Source organism: Balaenoptera physalus (assembly GCF_965194825.1).
Source record: "Balaenoptera physalus genome assembly, chromosome: 6".
NCBI classification, from domain to species: domain Eukaryota; kingdom Metazoa; phylum Chordata; class Mammalia; order Artiodactyla; family Balaenopteridae; genus Balaenoptera; species Balaenoptera physalus.
Window position 1 is genome coordinate 125275939 of NC_138885.1, and position 14229 is coordinate 125290167.

Genomic DNA, 14229 nt, shown 5'->3' on the forward strand with positions numbered 1-14229 from the left:
ATTTGCAAGTATTTCATCCAATAGTGAAAAACCTGCCTCATTATCATTAATTTATTCACTTATTTGTTCAATTAATTTACTTATTGTTCAAAGTAACCAGTCTCCCAGCCACAGTAGTCATCTTCTCTAGCTATCTCCTCTGCACCAGCCTGCACAGTGCCCCAGATCCTGACAGATCCAAGGGCATGGAACCTCTGCGCCTCCATGTGGCTTTCTCCCCCGCATCATCTGGAATTCTTATGCTCACTCAATTCCAAGCCTCTGTGTGACTGCTCCCTTAACCTCTTACTACCATGCTAGGAAGGAAGAGGAAGATGTGAAGTAAAGGGAAAATGCGAAGGTAAAGGAAGATGGAAAGGGAAGGGAAAGTTTCTTGCTTGAGTTTTAAAGAAGTAGAAATTTGGTAAAGGGGAAGTTATAAAGGGCTTCTAGTAGGTTGAGTGACATGGGCAAAGTCACAAAGGCATGAAAAAAACACAGGTTTAGAGTGAGATCAGAGTGGAAACAAAAAATTAGGATGTGTTTGCAGAAGATACATTTGAGAAACGTTAGGAAGGTACAACCAAAAGGCTTGGAAATCCATTGTGTGTGTGCGTGTGTTGGTTGGTTGGAGAGGGTTCACAGGGGCATGAATAAAAGAAAATTCCCAGGTTTGGGGCTATAGGAAACTAAGTGAATGACAATGCCATTCACTAATATATAGGATGAAGATACAAAGATGAATTCTTTAGTACAGAGAATCCTCTGTAGGACATTCCAGGAGCAGTTGGGTATATGAGTTTTGAGTCCAGTCAAGGAAATTGGGCTGGAGATCTGAACCCAAAAGATTTGGGGATGTGGGTGCCTATTCAAGGCATTAAATAAAAATAAGAGAATCAGAATGGCATCCTAGGAAATATAAACATGCACAGGATAGAGACTGGAGTAGGGAAAACAGCTTATAAAGGAGATGGGGGAGTGGAGAGAGATTTTTAAAAACAAGCTAATAAAATTTTTTTAATGCTGCCAGAGTTATCACAGACACAGAAGAAGAAAGATTTCAGAAAGAAATAATTTTCAACTAGAAAAATGTCAAATGCAAGAGAAATTAAATAAAACAAGGACTGAAATAAATATTGGTTGGCCAAAAAGTTCACTCAGGTTTTTCTGGAACATGGAAAAAAAGAATGAACTTTTTGGCCAACCCGATATATGTATATGCAATTATCTACACAGACATATGTACATAAACACACATATGAATAAATATATACATACATACATATGTAATTAACTACAGGCTTCTTAAAATGAATATACTTATAAAAAGTTTTTTAACTTTTGTTTATGGTACTTAATTTTGAATTGATGCGTCTCATCCACCAGGATTCTGTGGATAAGCAGGTTATACACAAAAAATACATTGTGACCAAGTTCATCACTGTACAGACTCACTCATGCTGTGGATTTTGCTGAATGTTTAATAAGTATCTTGTGTTCTCTGAAATGCAGGATTATGGCTAGTTTATAACAGGGGTATTAGTTTAATTCCTTAATATTAGCAATACCTGCCAGCTCCCTTACTGTTAGAATTACACATAAAATAAAATTCAACACATTATTTTTTAAAAATAAGACAAAGTGTAAAAGTTTCATGTTTTACCAATTTAATTTTGTTTAGAAAAACTCTTGGTTTGTGGCAGTGGTAGTCTGCTAAGAGTCGAAAAATACAAAATTATGTGAAAATAACTCAGGTAGGAGCCCCAAACACATTGAAGGTCAAAGGAAAAATATCCTTATTGAGTTTTTGTGAATTGCTGCCTTTTGATTTTCATTGCTGCTTCGTGAATGGAAATAAATTACCTACTTTGATAATCCATCAGAAATTAAAGCTCATATGGTGCTTCACTTATTTTTTCCAATCCACCTTTTTCAACTTAAATGTCACATCTTACCTTTTTTAAATTGTAGTAAAATTGCTTTACAATGTTGTGTTAGTTTCTGCTGTACAATGAAGTGAATCAGCTATATGTAAACCTATATCCCCTCCCTCTTAGACCTCCCTCCCCCACCCCCATCCCACCCATCTAGGTCATCACAGAGCACCGAGCTGAGCTCCCTGTGCTATACAGCAGGTTCCCACTAGCTATCTATTTTACACATGGTAGTGTGTATATGCCAATCCCAATCTCCCAATTCATCCCACCCCCTTTCCCCCCCACCATGTCCACATGTCCGTTCTCTACGTCTGTGTCTCTATCCTGCCTTGCAAATACTTTCATTTGTACCATTTTTCTAGATTCCACATGTAGGCGTTAATGTACGATATTTGTTTTTCTCTTTCTGACTTACTTCACTCTGTATGACACACTCTAGGTCCATCTACATCTCTACAAATGACCCAGTTTTGTTCCTTTTTATTGCTGGGTAATATTCCATTGTATATATGTACCACATCTTCTTTATCCATTCATCTCATTGGACATTTAGGTTGTTTCCATTTCCTGGCTATTGTAAATAGAGCTGCAATGAACATTGGAGCACATGTGTCCTTTTGAATTATGGTTTTCTCAGGGTATATGCTCAGTAGTGGGATTGCTGGGTCATATGGTAGTTCTATTTTTAGTTTTTTAAGGAACCTCCATACTATTCTCCATAGTGGCTATATCAATTTGCATTCCCACCAACAGTGCATAATGGTTCCCTTTTCTGCATACCCTCTCCAGCATTTATTGTTTGTAGACTTTTTGATGATGGCCATTCATATCTTACTTTTTGAATCACCAGCTTTTCAATAAAGGGTTGTTTAGTAAAGAACTTTCAAAGCCTAACAAATTAAGTCATAGGTTTCTGATGTTTAGAATTCTGTACTTCTCTTTACAAAAATTCAAGAACATGGCATTTTAAATGTAGCTCAGCTGTGAATCAGTTTTATTCAGATTTTTGGAATCAATTTCTGTTTTCAAAGAAATATTTTATACTCTAAAACCATCAACCTGAATTTGGTTTTCAATTGACTGAATAAAAAATTACATGCTGTCAAGTATTGTTTCCTCATCATGAAAAAGTTCTTTTAGGGTGTCTTTTTAGAAGCTCATTCATTAAATGCTATTGAATTGTTGGCTCTTCAGCAACTTGGAGAAATATTTCAATTAACTTAAAAGCATGCTCACTGAGTTAAAAACAATGAATTTAAAAACAGCGACATTAATGAGTGTCACTGAATAATCACACAAAGATTTTTTAAAACAATGCCACTACATATAAAGTTGCAGTTGAGTTCAGGTGAGGCTGTTTTCTCAGTTTTTTTACATTACTGTTTATAAGCACTATGAAATTATTCTTAAAATTCTTTTCCTAGTTTTTAAACATTTGTATCACTGTAAAATAAATTAAAAATGATAGAGACATACAGAGCACTTGGAATTGACTTATTCCTATGGCCTGACAGATAAGAAAGGGCTCACAAAAGCTGCGCTTTGAATTGCACACGTTCTCTTGCCTGGCGAGATTGGCCCAAATACACACATTTAGCTTCTGAATATGGGCTTTAGTATAAAGATACGAAGCCATGTGGAAGGAGCCATATGCCCCTGGCACTGGAAAGAAAAGCCCATTATCTTTGAGTTTCCGTTTCTAAATCTGAGTTTTTAATCACACTTAAGGATGTACCTGGTCAAAAAAAGCACTTATTTTTATTTAATAAAATTTAGATTAAGTGACATTATAATTTAGGTTAAATTTTCCTGATATTTCCAAATATAGTTTCAAGACCTAAGTTTCTAGTTTTTTTTTCACTCCTGAATGAAAGTACGTTCTGATTACTCCTCTAACATTTTCACTCCAAGGAACTTTTTTCTGCTCTCGTCACCCTCCATGTGGCCACATCTACCACGCTGCTCTCTGGCTTCGTGTTATTCAGCTTCTCAGCACCATTCCACATAGCTGACCCTTTCTCTCTTGGCATCATGACCCACTCTTTCCTGGCTTATCTCTACATCAATGACCATTCCTTCTGATTCTTCTTTGGTCACTTCTCTATTCATCCATTAAATGTTTCCTACACACAGAGAAATTCCTACATGATTGATTCCCTCTAGGTCACTGCCTGTATCAGACTTCCAAATTTGTATCTCTGTCCATGCCATTCCCTTGAGTTCCAAACTTGTATTTGAATCTGCCCACTGGCCATCTCTATTTGGATATCTAATAGGCTGATTAAGCTTCACATATCCATAATGAACTTTTTGGTCTGTATCCCCCAAATCTGCTCTTCCTCTAGTCTTGTCCTCTTAGTAATGGCACCACCACGCGTCTAAGTGTTTAAAGCAAAAACTAGGGACTCATCCTTCAGATTTCCCTTCCCCTTATCCTGTATATGCAATGTATCTGAAAAAACCGTCAGTTCAATTTACAAAACAGCAGTCAAATCCATCCATTCCTCTCCCTCCTCCTTGCCAGCCCTAGCGCAAGCCATGATGTGAACTATAGTAAGAGACTTCTAACTGCTTTCCCTGTTCAACTCTTGTTTCCTCCAATCCATTCTTCTAATGGAATGTTTTAAAAACACAAATTAGATCACACCATTTTAATGTGCTTTAAACTCTTGAACAGCCTCCACTCACACCTAGGATAAATCCAAACTCTTTGCTACAGCTTATAAGACCCTACCTAATCTTACCCTGTACTGTTTCTCCCACCGCATCTTGGTCTGCCCTTCCCCTCACTATCTCCTTTCAGTTCCCAGAACTTGCCAAGACTTACCTGTCTCAGGGCATTCACACTTGTTCTTTCTTCCACCTGGCATCTTTTGCCCTGACCTGACGTTTTATCCTTCTCAACCTTTGGTCTCTGTTCAAATGTCACCCGCTCAGAGAGGCCTCCCATGGCCCCCCATCTACAGCAGCCTTCTTTCCAGTTCCTCTGTATCACATCTCTCTATATTGATTTATTTTAAAGAACTTTGCACAATGTGCAATTATCTTGTTAATTTATTCGTTTCCTTATTTACTTCGGTCCTTTTCCAAAAGAAACTAATCTTCAAGAGGCTAGGGACGTGGTTGATCTCGTTCCCTGCTGTTTCTCCAGTACTTAGAACAAGTCTGGGCCTAGTAGCTGCACTGAATAAATATTTGCTGGAGAATGAATAAACTCAATTTCAACTACTTTCAGTCTCACATAACCTAGTGCACAGTTACAGTTATAAAATATGAGGAAGCTTCATTTTGGAGGAAGATTCTTACTGGCAACAAATTTCAATTTTAGCTTACTTGTCAACAAGAATCTCACAGGTAACACTGAAAACATCAATACCTTGCATGCATTGTATTTACAAATTTCAAAGCAATTTCCCACATATTAGAATAACAGTTAATATTTAATGAATGCTTACTATGCGCCGGGCACCATATTTAATCTTCACAATGGCTATTTGAAATAGTATTATTATTTTCCCCATTTTCAGAACAGGAGGCTGAGGTTAAGCCACTTGCCCAGCATGGAACAACTTGTAAGTGGGAAAGTCAGGCATTTGTCACTTGATTCTCCTCGTTCTCCTGAGCTCCATAGCATGTACCGTTGTCCTGCTATTACACCAGCAAGAAGGAGGCTCAGACAACCAGTGAGGTGCCTGAAGACCCAAGGGCAGTAGGTTACAGTCTTTCGAAAGAGTTCACCCATTTTGCCAGCTACTCACTGTCAAACTAACAAGGCTCGTTTTACTACATCATAAATAAAGGCATGTACGGGATTGTGTGTGCAATCTGCAGGGAAAACTTAATGCTGCTTCTACCTTCTAAAAGCAAGTGTGGCTTGTATCATGGATCTGGAAATAAGTTTTCTTCTTTAAGGTGAAAGATGACAATTGAGGGATGCTTTATTAGAAATGCATTAGCATTTGCAAAGAATGAAAGAATGCATTAGCAAAGAATGAAAGGGAACACACCAATATATTAACAATGATTTCTGATGTTAGGATTATGAGTGTTTTTTATTTCCTTTTTTATAGTTCAACCTTTAATAATATTTATGCTCACAAAACGTCTTCTTCCTACACATACATTTACAATTAGTATAGAATTGTCCCTTAGAATACTAAGCGCAAACTCTCAAGAGAGCTCACTTGGTAAGAAGAGGACTCTTGTATGGATTTAATGAGTACAGTGATGTTTCCCAAATATCAGTGAAGCACCTTTTTTCCCCTCCCATTTACATGTATTATTTATTTAATATTTATATAATATTATTTTACTTGATTCACTATTTAGCCTTGTTGTAAGCAGTAGTAGCTGTGAAATCACAGGGTTGATTTGCTCATTATAAATATTCTCTAATATACATGAAAATTAACATATAAATATTAAAATAAAAATATCAATTTAAAAGCCATCTCAAGTTCCAAGAAGATACAAACAATATCTTTGGAAACTCTGAACCACTGTGCTGATTTAATGGAAAGAACCCTAGAGCATAATCCCTTTGATACTTCTTTAAGTTAAAAGGGAAATTTTATGGCAGTATATTGACAATTCCACTTCATAACTTGTGCATTTTTTCATGCGGAAAAATGCTGTCAATCATACCCTTGGTACAATTGAGGGTGTGAACTCAGTGCCTGGAAAGATCAGGAATTGAATAAAAGATTTTAACGAGGGCGGTGTGATGTTGGCTGATCCTATAGGCTGTAACAGAAGAGAAACTTACATTTGTTACCGGATCATTTTCATTCTCTGTAACACATCCCTGAAGATTTAAGTTGAGAGCTTTACAAATGATCATGATTCTCTTGGCAGCTTTTTCTTCAAATGGTTTGATCACAAACTCAGGTTCTAAAAGATCCTTCTTCTGAAGTTTCAAGCTCTAAAAAAGTTTGGAAAGTTCTACTCAACAAACACCCATCATAAGAAAAGAGATTCTAAATTATAAACCACAACTGTACAAATCAAGTTCATGTCTGCTTAGAGAGAAATCCGACTTACATCTATATCTGGATCCAGCAAGAACAGATTTAGCCTCTCCATGTTTCGAGTTGCTTTGACAATCTCTTCAGTTTCTGTGAGGTACTACAGAGAAAACTGTGTTAGTTCTTAGTATCTAAATAGCCAGAAACTTACAGCCCAGCTCCATCCACATGGCCAAGAAATAGCCCCTTAGTATCAGCACTGCTTTAATATCATCCATTAACACTCCACAATCTTATAGAAACATGCTTTTGTTTTTTGACTGTTGTGTTTCTTAGTCTAAATCTTAAAGCATTTATACCTTTTCCATGAAAGCAATAAACAATAAGTAATTCGAATTTATTTGCGTAGAAAAACGTCAGCTTTATTACTTTTGTGAAGTCTGGGTGTAGGTTGTTCTCTGAAGAATCTGTTTCCTCCGGTGTGCATTCACAAGTCATAGAATTATCCAGGGAATCTTGAAAAGATACACCAAGACTGGGTTATTAAACAGTCCTCATGAATCATTCATTTCTCTAGCCTGTGACATATAACAGCTGGGTTAGACTCAAGAGCGACGGGGGATGGATATTGGTGAGGAGATGCCTTCACTGTGTCCTGGCTCTAGTATTCTGTATTGTTAGATGAACTGGGCCTGGAAATCAGATGTCCTGTTGATCATTTTGGGACTCTTTCCATGACACCATCCTGTGTCCATAAGAACTCTGGACACTTACAATACTACATTTATACTTGAGGTTGTTTTGTCTCACTTCATTAATGCATACTAAAGTTTTCTTATATATGAATATATTTTGGATAATTCTGATTCTTAGCCCATCAATGTAAAACCCACATTCTAGCTTCAGTTAAACTCTCTAAGACTCTGTAAACATTAATATTCTAGTTGATTATTATTAAGTAAATCATGAATGTAAAACACTTACTATGATACTTAGCAGTTGTACTAAAATCAACCATAATTTTCTTCCTTCTTATCTCATGACTCTCTCATATGATACATAGACTATCAGAACTTAAAGACTTAAAATAACATATCATGTGTTATGAAAAATGTCTTAAAGTAATTTTCCTTTAGAAGTGACTGACTCTGAAGGTGAACTTGTCTTCCATGAGGCTATAGACCTTTTTCTCCCCTACTTTTCATCCTTTCTTTCCTCTCTTGTTCTCTTCTCTTTGCCTAGCCTGGATTAGCATTATATGAAAGAATTAGGATGGGCAGAAAAAAAAAATTTGTCTTATAATAATCTCTAATACCATGCAAAATTTATGGAACTTCCACAACTAGGCTGATCTCCGTGGGGTCAAAAGCACATGTGAAAGATGCCTTTCAACTGAAAGGAAAGAATGCATATTTGCCATTACAGAGTATAATGTTCATTAATTAAATTTAATGAAAGGCTATAAAACACAGAATCTCCCCTCTAACACCGCATCAGACATGGGTATATTTTTAATACTGCTGACCATTGGTTCCTAACATCGTTTGCTGGATGTCAGCCTCAAAGCATTGCCAGGCAACTCAAAATCATACCTCTGTGTGTGATTCTCACTATTGAGTAAAAGTAAAGGTTTACGGGTGATTTCCTGGAGCGAATGGCTCAGGGTTGGAAGAGCTACACCTGACAGCTACCAGGGTTAGGAGCAGCTGAAATGAACCAGATGCACAGGTCGCACGTCGCGAGGGAAGGGAGGTGGGTGTGTGTGCGCTCACCCAGCCCCAGATCCGTGAGCTCGGCGCTCCTCCTGCCCTGAGCGGGCCCCTCAGGACTGATCTGCAGGATGCGGTTGAGGGTGTGGATCCATTCATCCATATCTGACTCCGTCTCAGCCGCCAGCACAAAATAGGTCAGGTCATTCATTTTCAATTCAAAGGCGTATTTTCTTAGTCGGTTATTCTGTGGCATGAAAAGAAAGAAAAACACCAGACACCAAGTCTTAGAGAGTGGGAGACGTTTCTTACAGGGTCTTTCCTCACGAGTAGGTGACATCAAGGAGATCTTCCAAAACAGGACAAAAATTTAGCTGGATGAGAATCATTTCGTTTGGTTTCTTTCAAGCCTTTCTGTACGGACAGGTATTTTATTTATGTTTTTCTTGATTGGATGAGCCGGCTGGCTCAAAAATTTCATCTTCAGGCAGGTGGAGGAGTATATTCTAAGCTTCTTCAAATAGCTGCTTTGAGTTGCTGCCTTCAGTTTCTCACCTTGTGTTCGGTCTACAGCTCACTCCAGTTGGGTTTTTGACCCCATCCTATCCCAGAGGCAGCACTTGCCAAGAACACCAACAAACTCTATGCTGCTGTACTACCCAAGGACATCTCTTTCTTCATATCTTCCTTGACCTTTCATCAGAATTAACACAGTGGCTTCTTGAAACCCATCTCTCTCTGGGTTTCTCCATGACTACACTCTATTCTAGTTTTCTTTCCTCCTGAATGGCCACCGCTTTTCAGTCACCTCTACTGGCTCTTCCTTATCTTGGTGACTTTTCATGCTAACCTCAGCTCTGCCTTAGACTCCTTTCTTTCTCATCTGGTCCAACGGTTTTAAATGACAGCCATATGCCAGGGACCTCCAATTCCTTTCTCTGTCTCTGGCTTCTCCACCAACCTCCAGACTTTTCTCTAACTTGACATCTCTACTTTGCATTTTGTGACCAATCCACGAGGCTTTGTTCTAGTTCCCTGGATGTGCTCCCATCATAGGCTTTGTTGCTGCCACAGAGGCCTGAAACAACCCTCCCGTCCCAATCATGATGCATGTGTTCACACACACAGCACGAAGTTTGCCCTTCAAGTACTTACGTGACTTGTATTCACTCTTCAGACCTCAAGTGAAGTTACCCTTGCTCAGTGAACCTTCCCCAGTTCCCCAGTTAGGACAAGGTTCTTGTCCTCCGGGGCACTCACAACAACTTGGGATTACATGCTTATTCCCTTTCATTTGTTTGTTTGAACGGTATATTCCTCCCTTACATCTGCCTCCATGAGAGCTGGGTCACGACTCTGTCCTGTACCAGGGCTCTCACATAGAAGGATTCAACAGCAGTGTGTTCAAAACAGTCATATCTTATAAATGAGACAGAAGAGGTTCTTATCCTTGGGAATGAATGAATGATTGAAGAAATGAACAAACAAATGAAAAACAAAGATTCTCTGTTGTGCAGAGAATTAAAATGGTCTGATGCGATGAGTAGCTACTTTAGATTGAACTTTCACAGAAGGTGAAATCTGTAAAAAGAAGTGAGCTGTTTAAAGATCAAAGAAGCACATTTAAAGTAGAGGGAATACAAAAGCAGATTATTACAGCAGTTTTATATATTCCTGCCATGAGATTAGAAATATAAATGCAAAGTAGAAACTTCCCCCGATGATATGAACTAGGGTTATATAACCTGCGGTGGCTGTAAGAATTTCTGAAGATATTCCACCTTTAATTCACTCCTAGGTACCTCTGATACAAGTATTCAACTCTTACCCACACTGTTCTAAAGCCTTTAGAGAACTCACAACTGTAATAAAGCAAAACCTACACAATTAAGATAAGTAAAATACAAACAATAGTAGAACCCTGAGATGAGAGCGGCACTACAGTGCGGGGTTGCGGCTAAACATCAGGGTATAAATTCTTTCTGAGAACAGGATTGCTCTTTCTTGGTGGCAAGAAAGAATAATTTTTAGTATACTCCTGGTAGTGTTCTCTTTCTTTGGGAGGCTCTTAAAAACTTCCCCAAATAGCGTTCTCCTTTCAACTTCCACAACAGTACGGTTACTACTACAAACATGACACTTACTAAACACTTGCCATCTATATACCTGGCACTGTGCTGACCATTTCACAGTCACCATTTCATTTAAATCTCATAATAACTCTATGAGAGAAACTGTATCATTCCATTTAACGTATGGTAACATTGAGGCTTGGGGAGACAAATGAAAATATGCTTGGGATACATGGACAGCAAGTGGTGGAGACAGGAAATAATCCCTTTATCCTTTAACATCCCCTGAGATGACCCGGCACAAAGAAGATGCTCATCAGATGCCGTTCTCCTTCTTTGCCACCTGCCTGGCACAGTCACACACCAAATGGGTAACCATGGCCTGGGATGTTCTGGTTTCTGAAAGTAGACAGCGGGCATCATACAAGACTCAAGAAAAAGTAAAATTTGGGAATTGAAGGAGAAAGAAGAATTAGCTAAAAAGCTAACTGTGATCCTCACTGTGGAATCTCACAGCTCAAATGGCACTTTCTAGACTCTGCCAAGGACAAGCTCTTTGCTCGTGTCCATACTTTCGTATTATTGTCAATTTTTATTATTTCTTTGCCCTGTAATGACGCACTTGCAGGCTGCCATTTTCAATCGCCCATGAGCCTGATAAGGGCAGAATCTCACTAGTTACCCTCAGTGCAGTGACAGTATTCATTCTTAAAGAGGTTCTCGCGTGTTTACATTTTGTGCTGGGCAAAAACAGACAAGGTGTTGGAACAGGGGAGACGGGTGTTAACCAATTAATCACCCAAATGTGAAATTGGAAGATAAATGTACTTAACTTTTGTATGAATGTATTGAAGAAGAGGCATGAAATCAAGGTATAAAAATTCTTTTTGAGAACAGGATTGTTACTGCAACATGAGAATACTACTATTTTTTTTTAAACATCTTTATTGGAGTATAATTGCTTTACAATGGTGTGTTGAGAATACTACTATTCTTGCAGAACCCTCTGTGTTCTGTGAGAGTACAGAAAGGGTGACTTGACTAGTAAAGGACCACAGTTGCATTGTGAGATCATTTTGGCTGCAGTGTAAACAGAGGCGGGGTGGTCGCTGGAAAGGCAGTGGCCCCTACCTGTCCTGTGCAAAGCAAACCTCCAGGTAGCTTCTTTAGGAATGCAAATTCTTAAAAGCTATGCTTGCCCCATGAGGAGTGGGGCAGACTCCCTCCACACACCCTCCCACACATTTCCTGGGGTGCTGAAGAAGGAGGTCCATAAAACCGCCTGTGACCTGCACTGACACAGAGGGTCTGAGGGCAAAGACAGATGGCCGAGAGCAGGTATAAAAGAGAGACACGTTGCTATGATAGTATTGTATCCTTCAAAAAGCAACAGGAACAGAAATAGACACTCAGAAAAGAACTAGAAGTGTCCAGAGTTCAGAGCAGATATATAGCATCTGAGCATAGCAGAATGCAAACAAATCCCAGTGTTGTCTTGAAAATAAAAGAAAGAATCTGCTTGACTAATTTAATGCTGTAAACAATGGGGACAGGCAGATGCAAAGCTATGTACAATGCTTATATTGGGTCCAAATTAAAAGTGGATTGAGCTGCAACCTGCTTTCAAATGCAGCTGTCAAGGAACTAATAACAAACATGACAAAATAAGAACAAAACTTGATTTTCTAAATTGCCTTCTGTACTTTAAATGAATTAAATATGATGGCCAACTTCAACAATATTATATATTAAATTTTTTTCAAAATTTGAGGAAAGTATAACAAGCCCTTGTTTCTCAAAAAGGGATATTTATAAATGAAATAAATATTCAATTCACAACTTCTCAAAAGCCAAATTATCTTTTTCTCCTTGGAGTGAAACAGAACTACTTGCAGTGAAGAGAAGCTTATGTTGGGGAAGATTACGATGCCTAAGTGGTTTTCCATCTCACTCTCCATAATCTCCAAGATAATGGCATATAAAACAGCAAAAAAGAAAAACCCAAAGCAGAAAACCAATGGGACATTTTTATAATCTTGAAATGCAATGTTAAGTCATTAAAATGATAATCAAGAAGTAATCGTTTTCTTCTTATTACTCCTCAAAGTTTCCTTTATTTCCCTGAAATCAGTATCCTTTGCGACCGATGCAACTACTTGGTTCATTCAAGCTCACCACAGTCTATCTACGTGACTTAATAAATAAAAGGAAACTGGAAATATGTCCTAATGCCACACGATGTGCTTAATGAGTTGTGGCAAACTGGTCTCTTTCCACAATATTCATCTGGAAGAGTTTTGAAATAGATACTCCAATAAAACCACCAAAGCCAATGGAGGACTGAATATTGAAGGAAGTTATTCAAGCAAAATATGCCACTGTACCTATTATGTAGCTAGCATCTTTTACAGAATTTTGCCGAAACAAGAGAAGAGTTTTAAGAGGAAACACACAACGTCAAATCCAGGTTACTGGTATTGATGGCTACCACCCATGCCGTCCTTTCCATTCTCTGTATGCTTATTTGTTCATTCACTCAACAAAGATATATTGGCTACCTTCTATGTGCCAAGTACAGAGCATTAAAAAATGTTCAAGCGAACTGCTTGCCCTCATTGAACTTACATTCTACTGTAATGTAATGTCAGGAAAAAATAAGCAATATATATATATTACATATGTATAATATAAGGTAGCATCATGCAGTGATAAATGTAATATCCTTCTTACATATGTTATCAGAACCTATTGTTTGAGATGTGTCACTCATGCTTAATTACTCAGGCATGTGCTATATCTGTTCTGTGTTTTTCGGTGCATCCTCCCACAGGCCGGAAGTTCTTTGAAGACACAAACCACATCTAATTCATGTTTGGCTTTCCCACAATGCTTTGCATAAAGCAAAAGTTTCCATATGTATTTGCTGAAACAAATCCTACATCTAAAACTCACTGCTTAAATGACACACCAGCATCTATCTTTGTAGTGCTTCTTCTGCCTGTGCGGCTTATGTAGGATGAATGTATGTATCTATGCAAGCATGCCCACTGGATGTATGATCACTAAAGCATTTCCTCGGGCATCTTTCTGTAACTTTGGACATTCTTCTGCCTCAAATGTAATTTTTCCATTTATTAGCTCTGTGACTTGGGCAAGCCACTTTATCTCGCTGAGTTTTATTTTAATAAATTGGGACAATAATAATGCATGTTCCATCAACTGTTGTCAAATAATGTATTAGATGAAGAAGATTACAAGTGTCATTCTGGTTTTTATTATTATCACGGGAAGTGAGATTCTTTACAGCCAAGGTTTGCTAATGGGGGGTTTATAGGTCATAGTTGGCTTCTAAATTTATTTTCCTTGGGAGGTACACATTTTTTCCCCTCCCAGTTTGACTGCCTTTATATGGGCACACACAGTCTGAGCTGTTTCTGTTATCTCACAGCTGACCCTACTTCCTTCCTGTAGTGGCCTGAGCTGCAGAAGGCATCTGAATTTCTAGACTCTGGTTAAGCCCCTAAGGCCGTTGTCTTGGAACCCACATCCACAAGGTGGAAGATCAGCA

At 38.3% G+C, this 14229-nt stretch overlaps 1 protein-coding gene across 8 annotated transcripts in view; it reads right to left on the bottom strand.

Annotated features, from left to right (window-relative positions):
* The window catches only part of DOCK10 (dedicator of cytokinesis 10), a 281723-nt gene that overhangs the window by 94244 nt on the left and 173250 nt on the right, over positions 1 to 14229 (bottom strand). For all 8 annotated transcript variants that reach the window (XR_014264570.1, XM_082464595.1, XM_082464594.1 and 5 more), the window contains 4 exons: positions 8653 to 8836; positions 7310 to 7395; positions 6957 to 7040; positions 6682 to 6837 (listed from right to left, as the gene is read on the bottom strand). Coding sequence is in view for 7 of the 8 variants with exons in the window: in XM_082464595.1 (XP_082320721.1) it covers positions 6682 to 6837; positions 6957 to 7040; positions 7310 to 7395; positions 8653 to 8836 (510 nt within the window). In the remaining variant the exon portion in view is untranslated. The remainder of the gene's footprint in view (positions 1 to 6681; positions 6838 to 6956; positions 7041 to 7309; positions 7396 to 8652; positions 8837 to 14229) is intronic.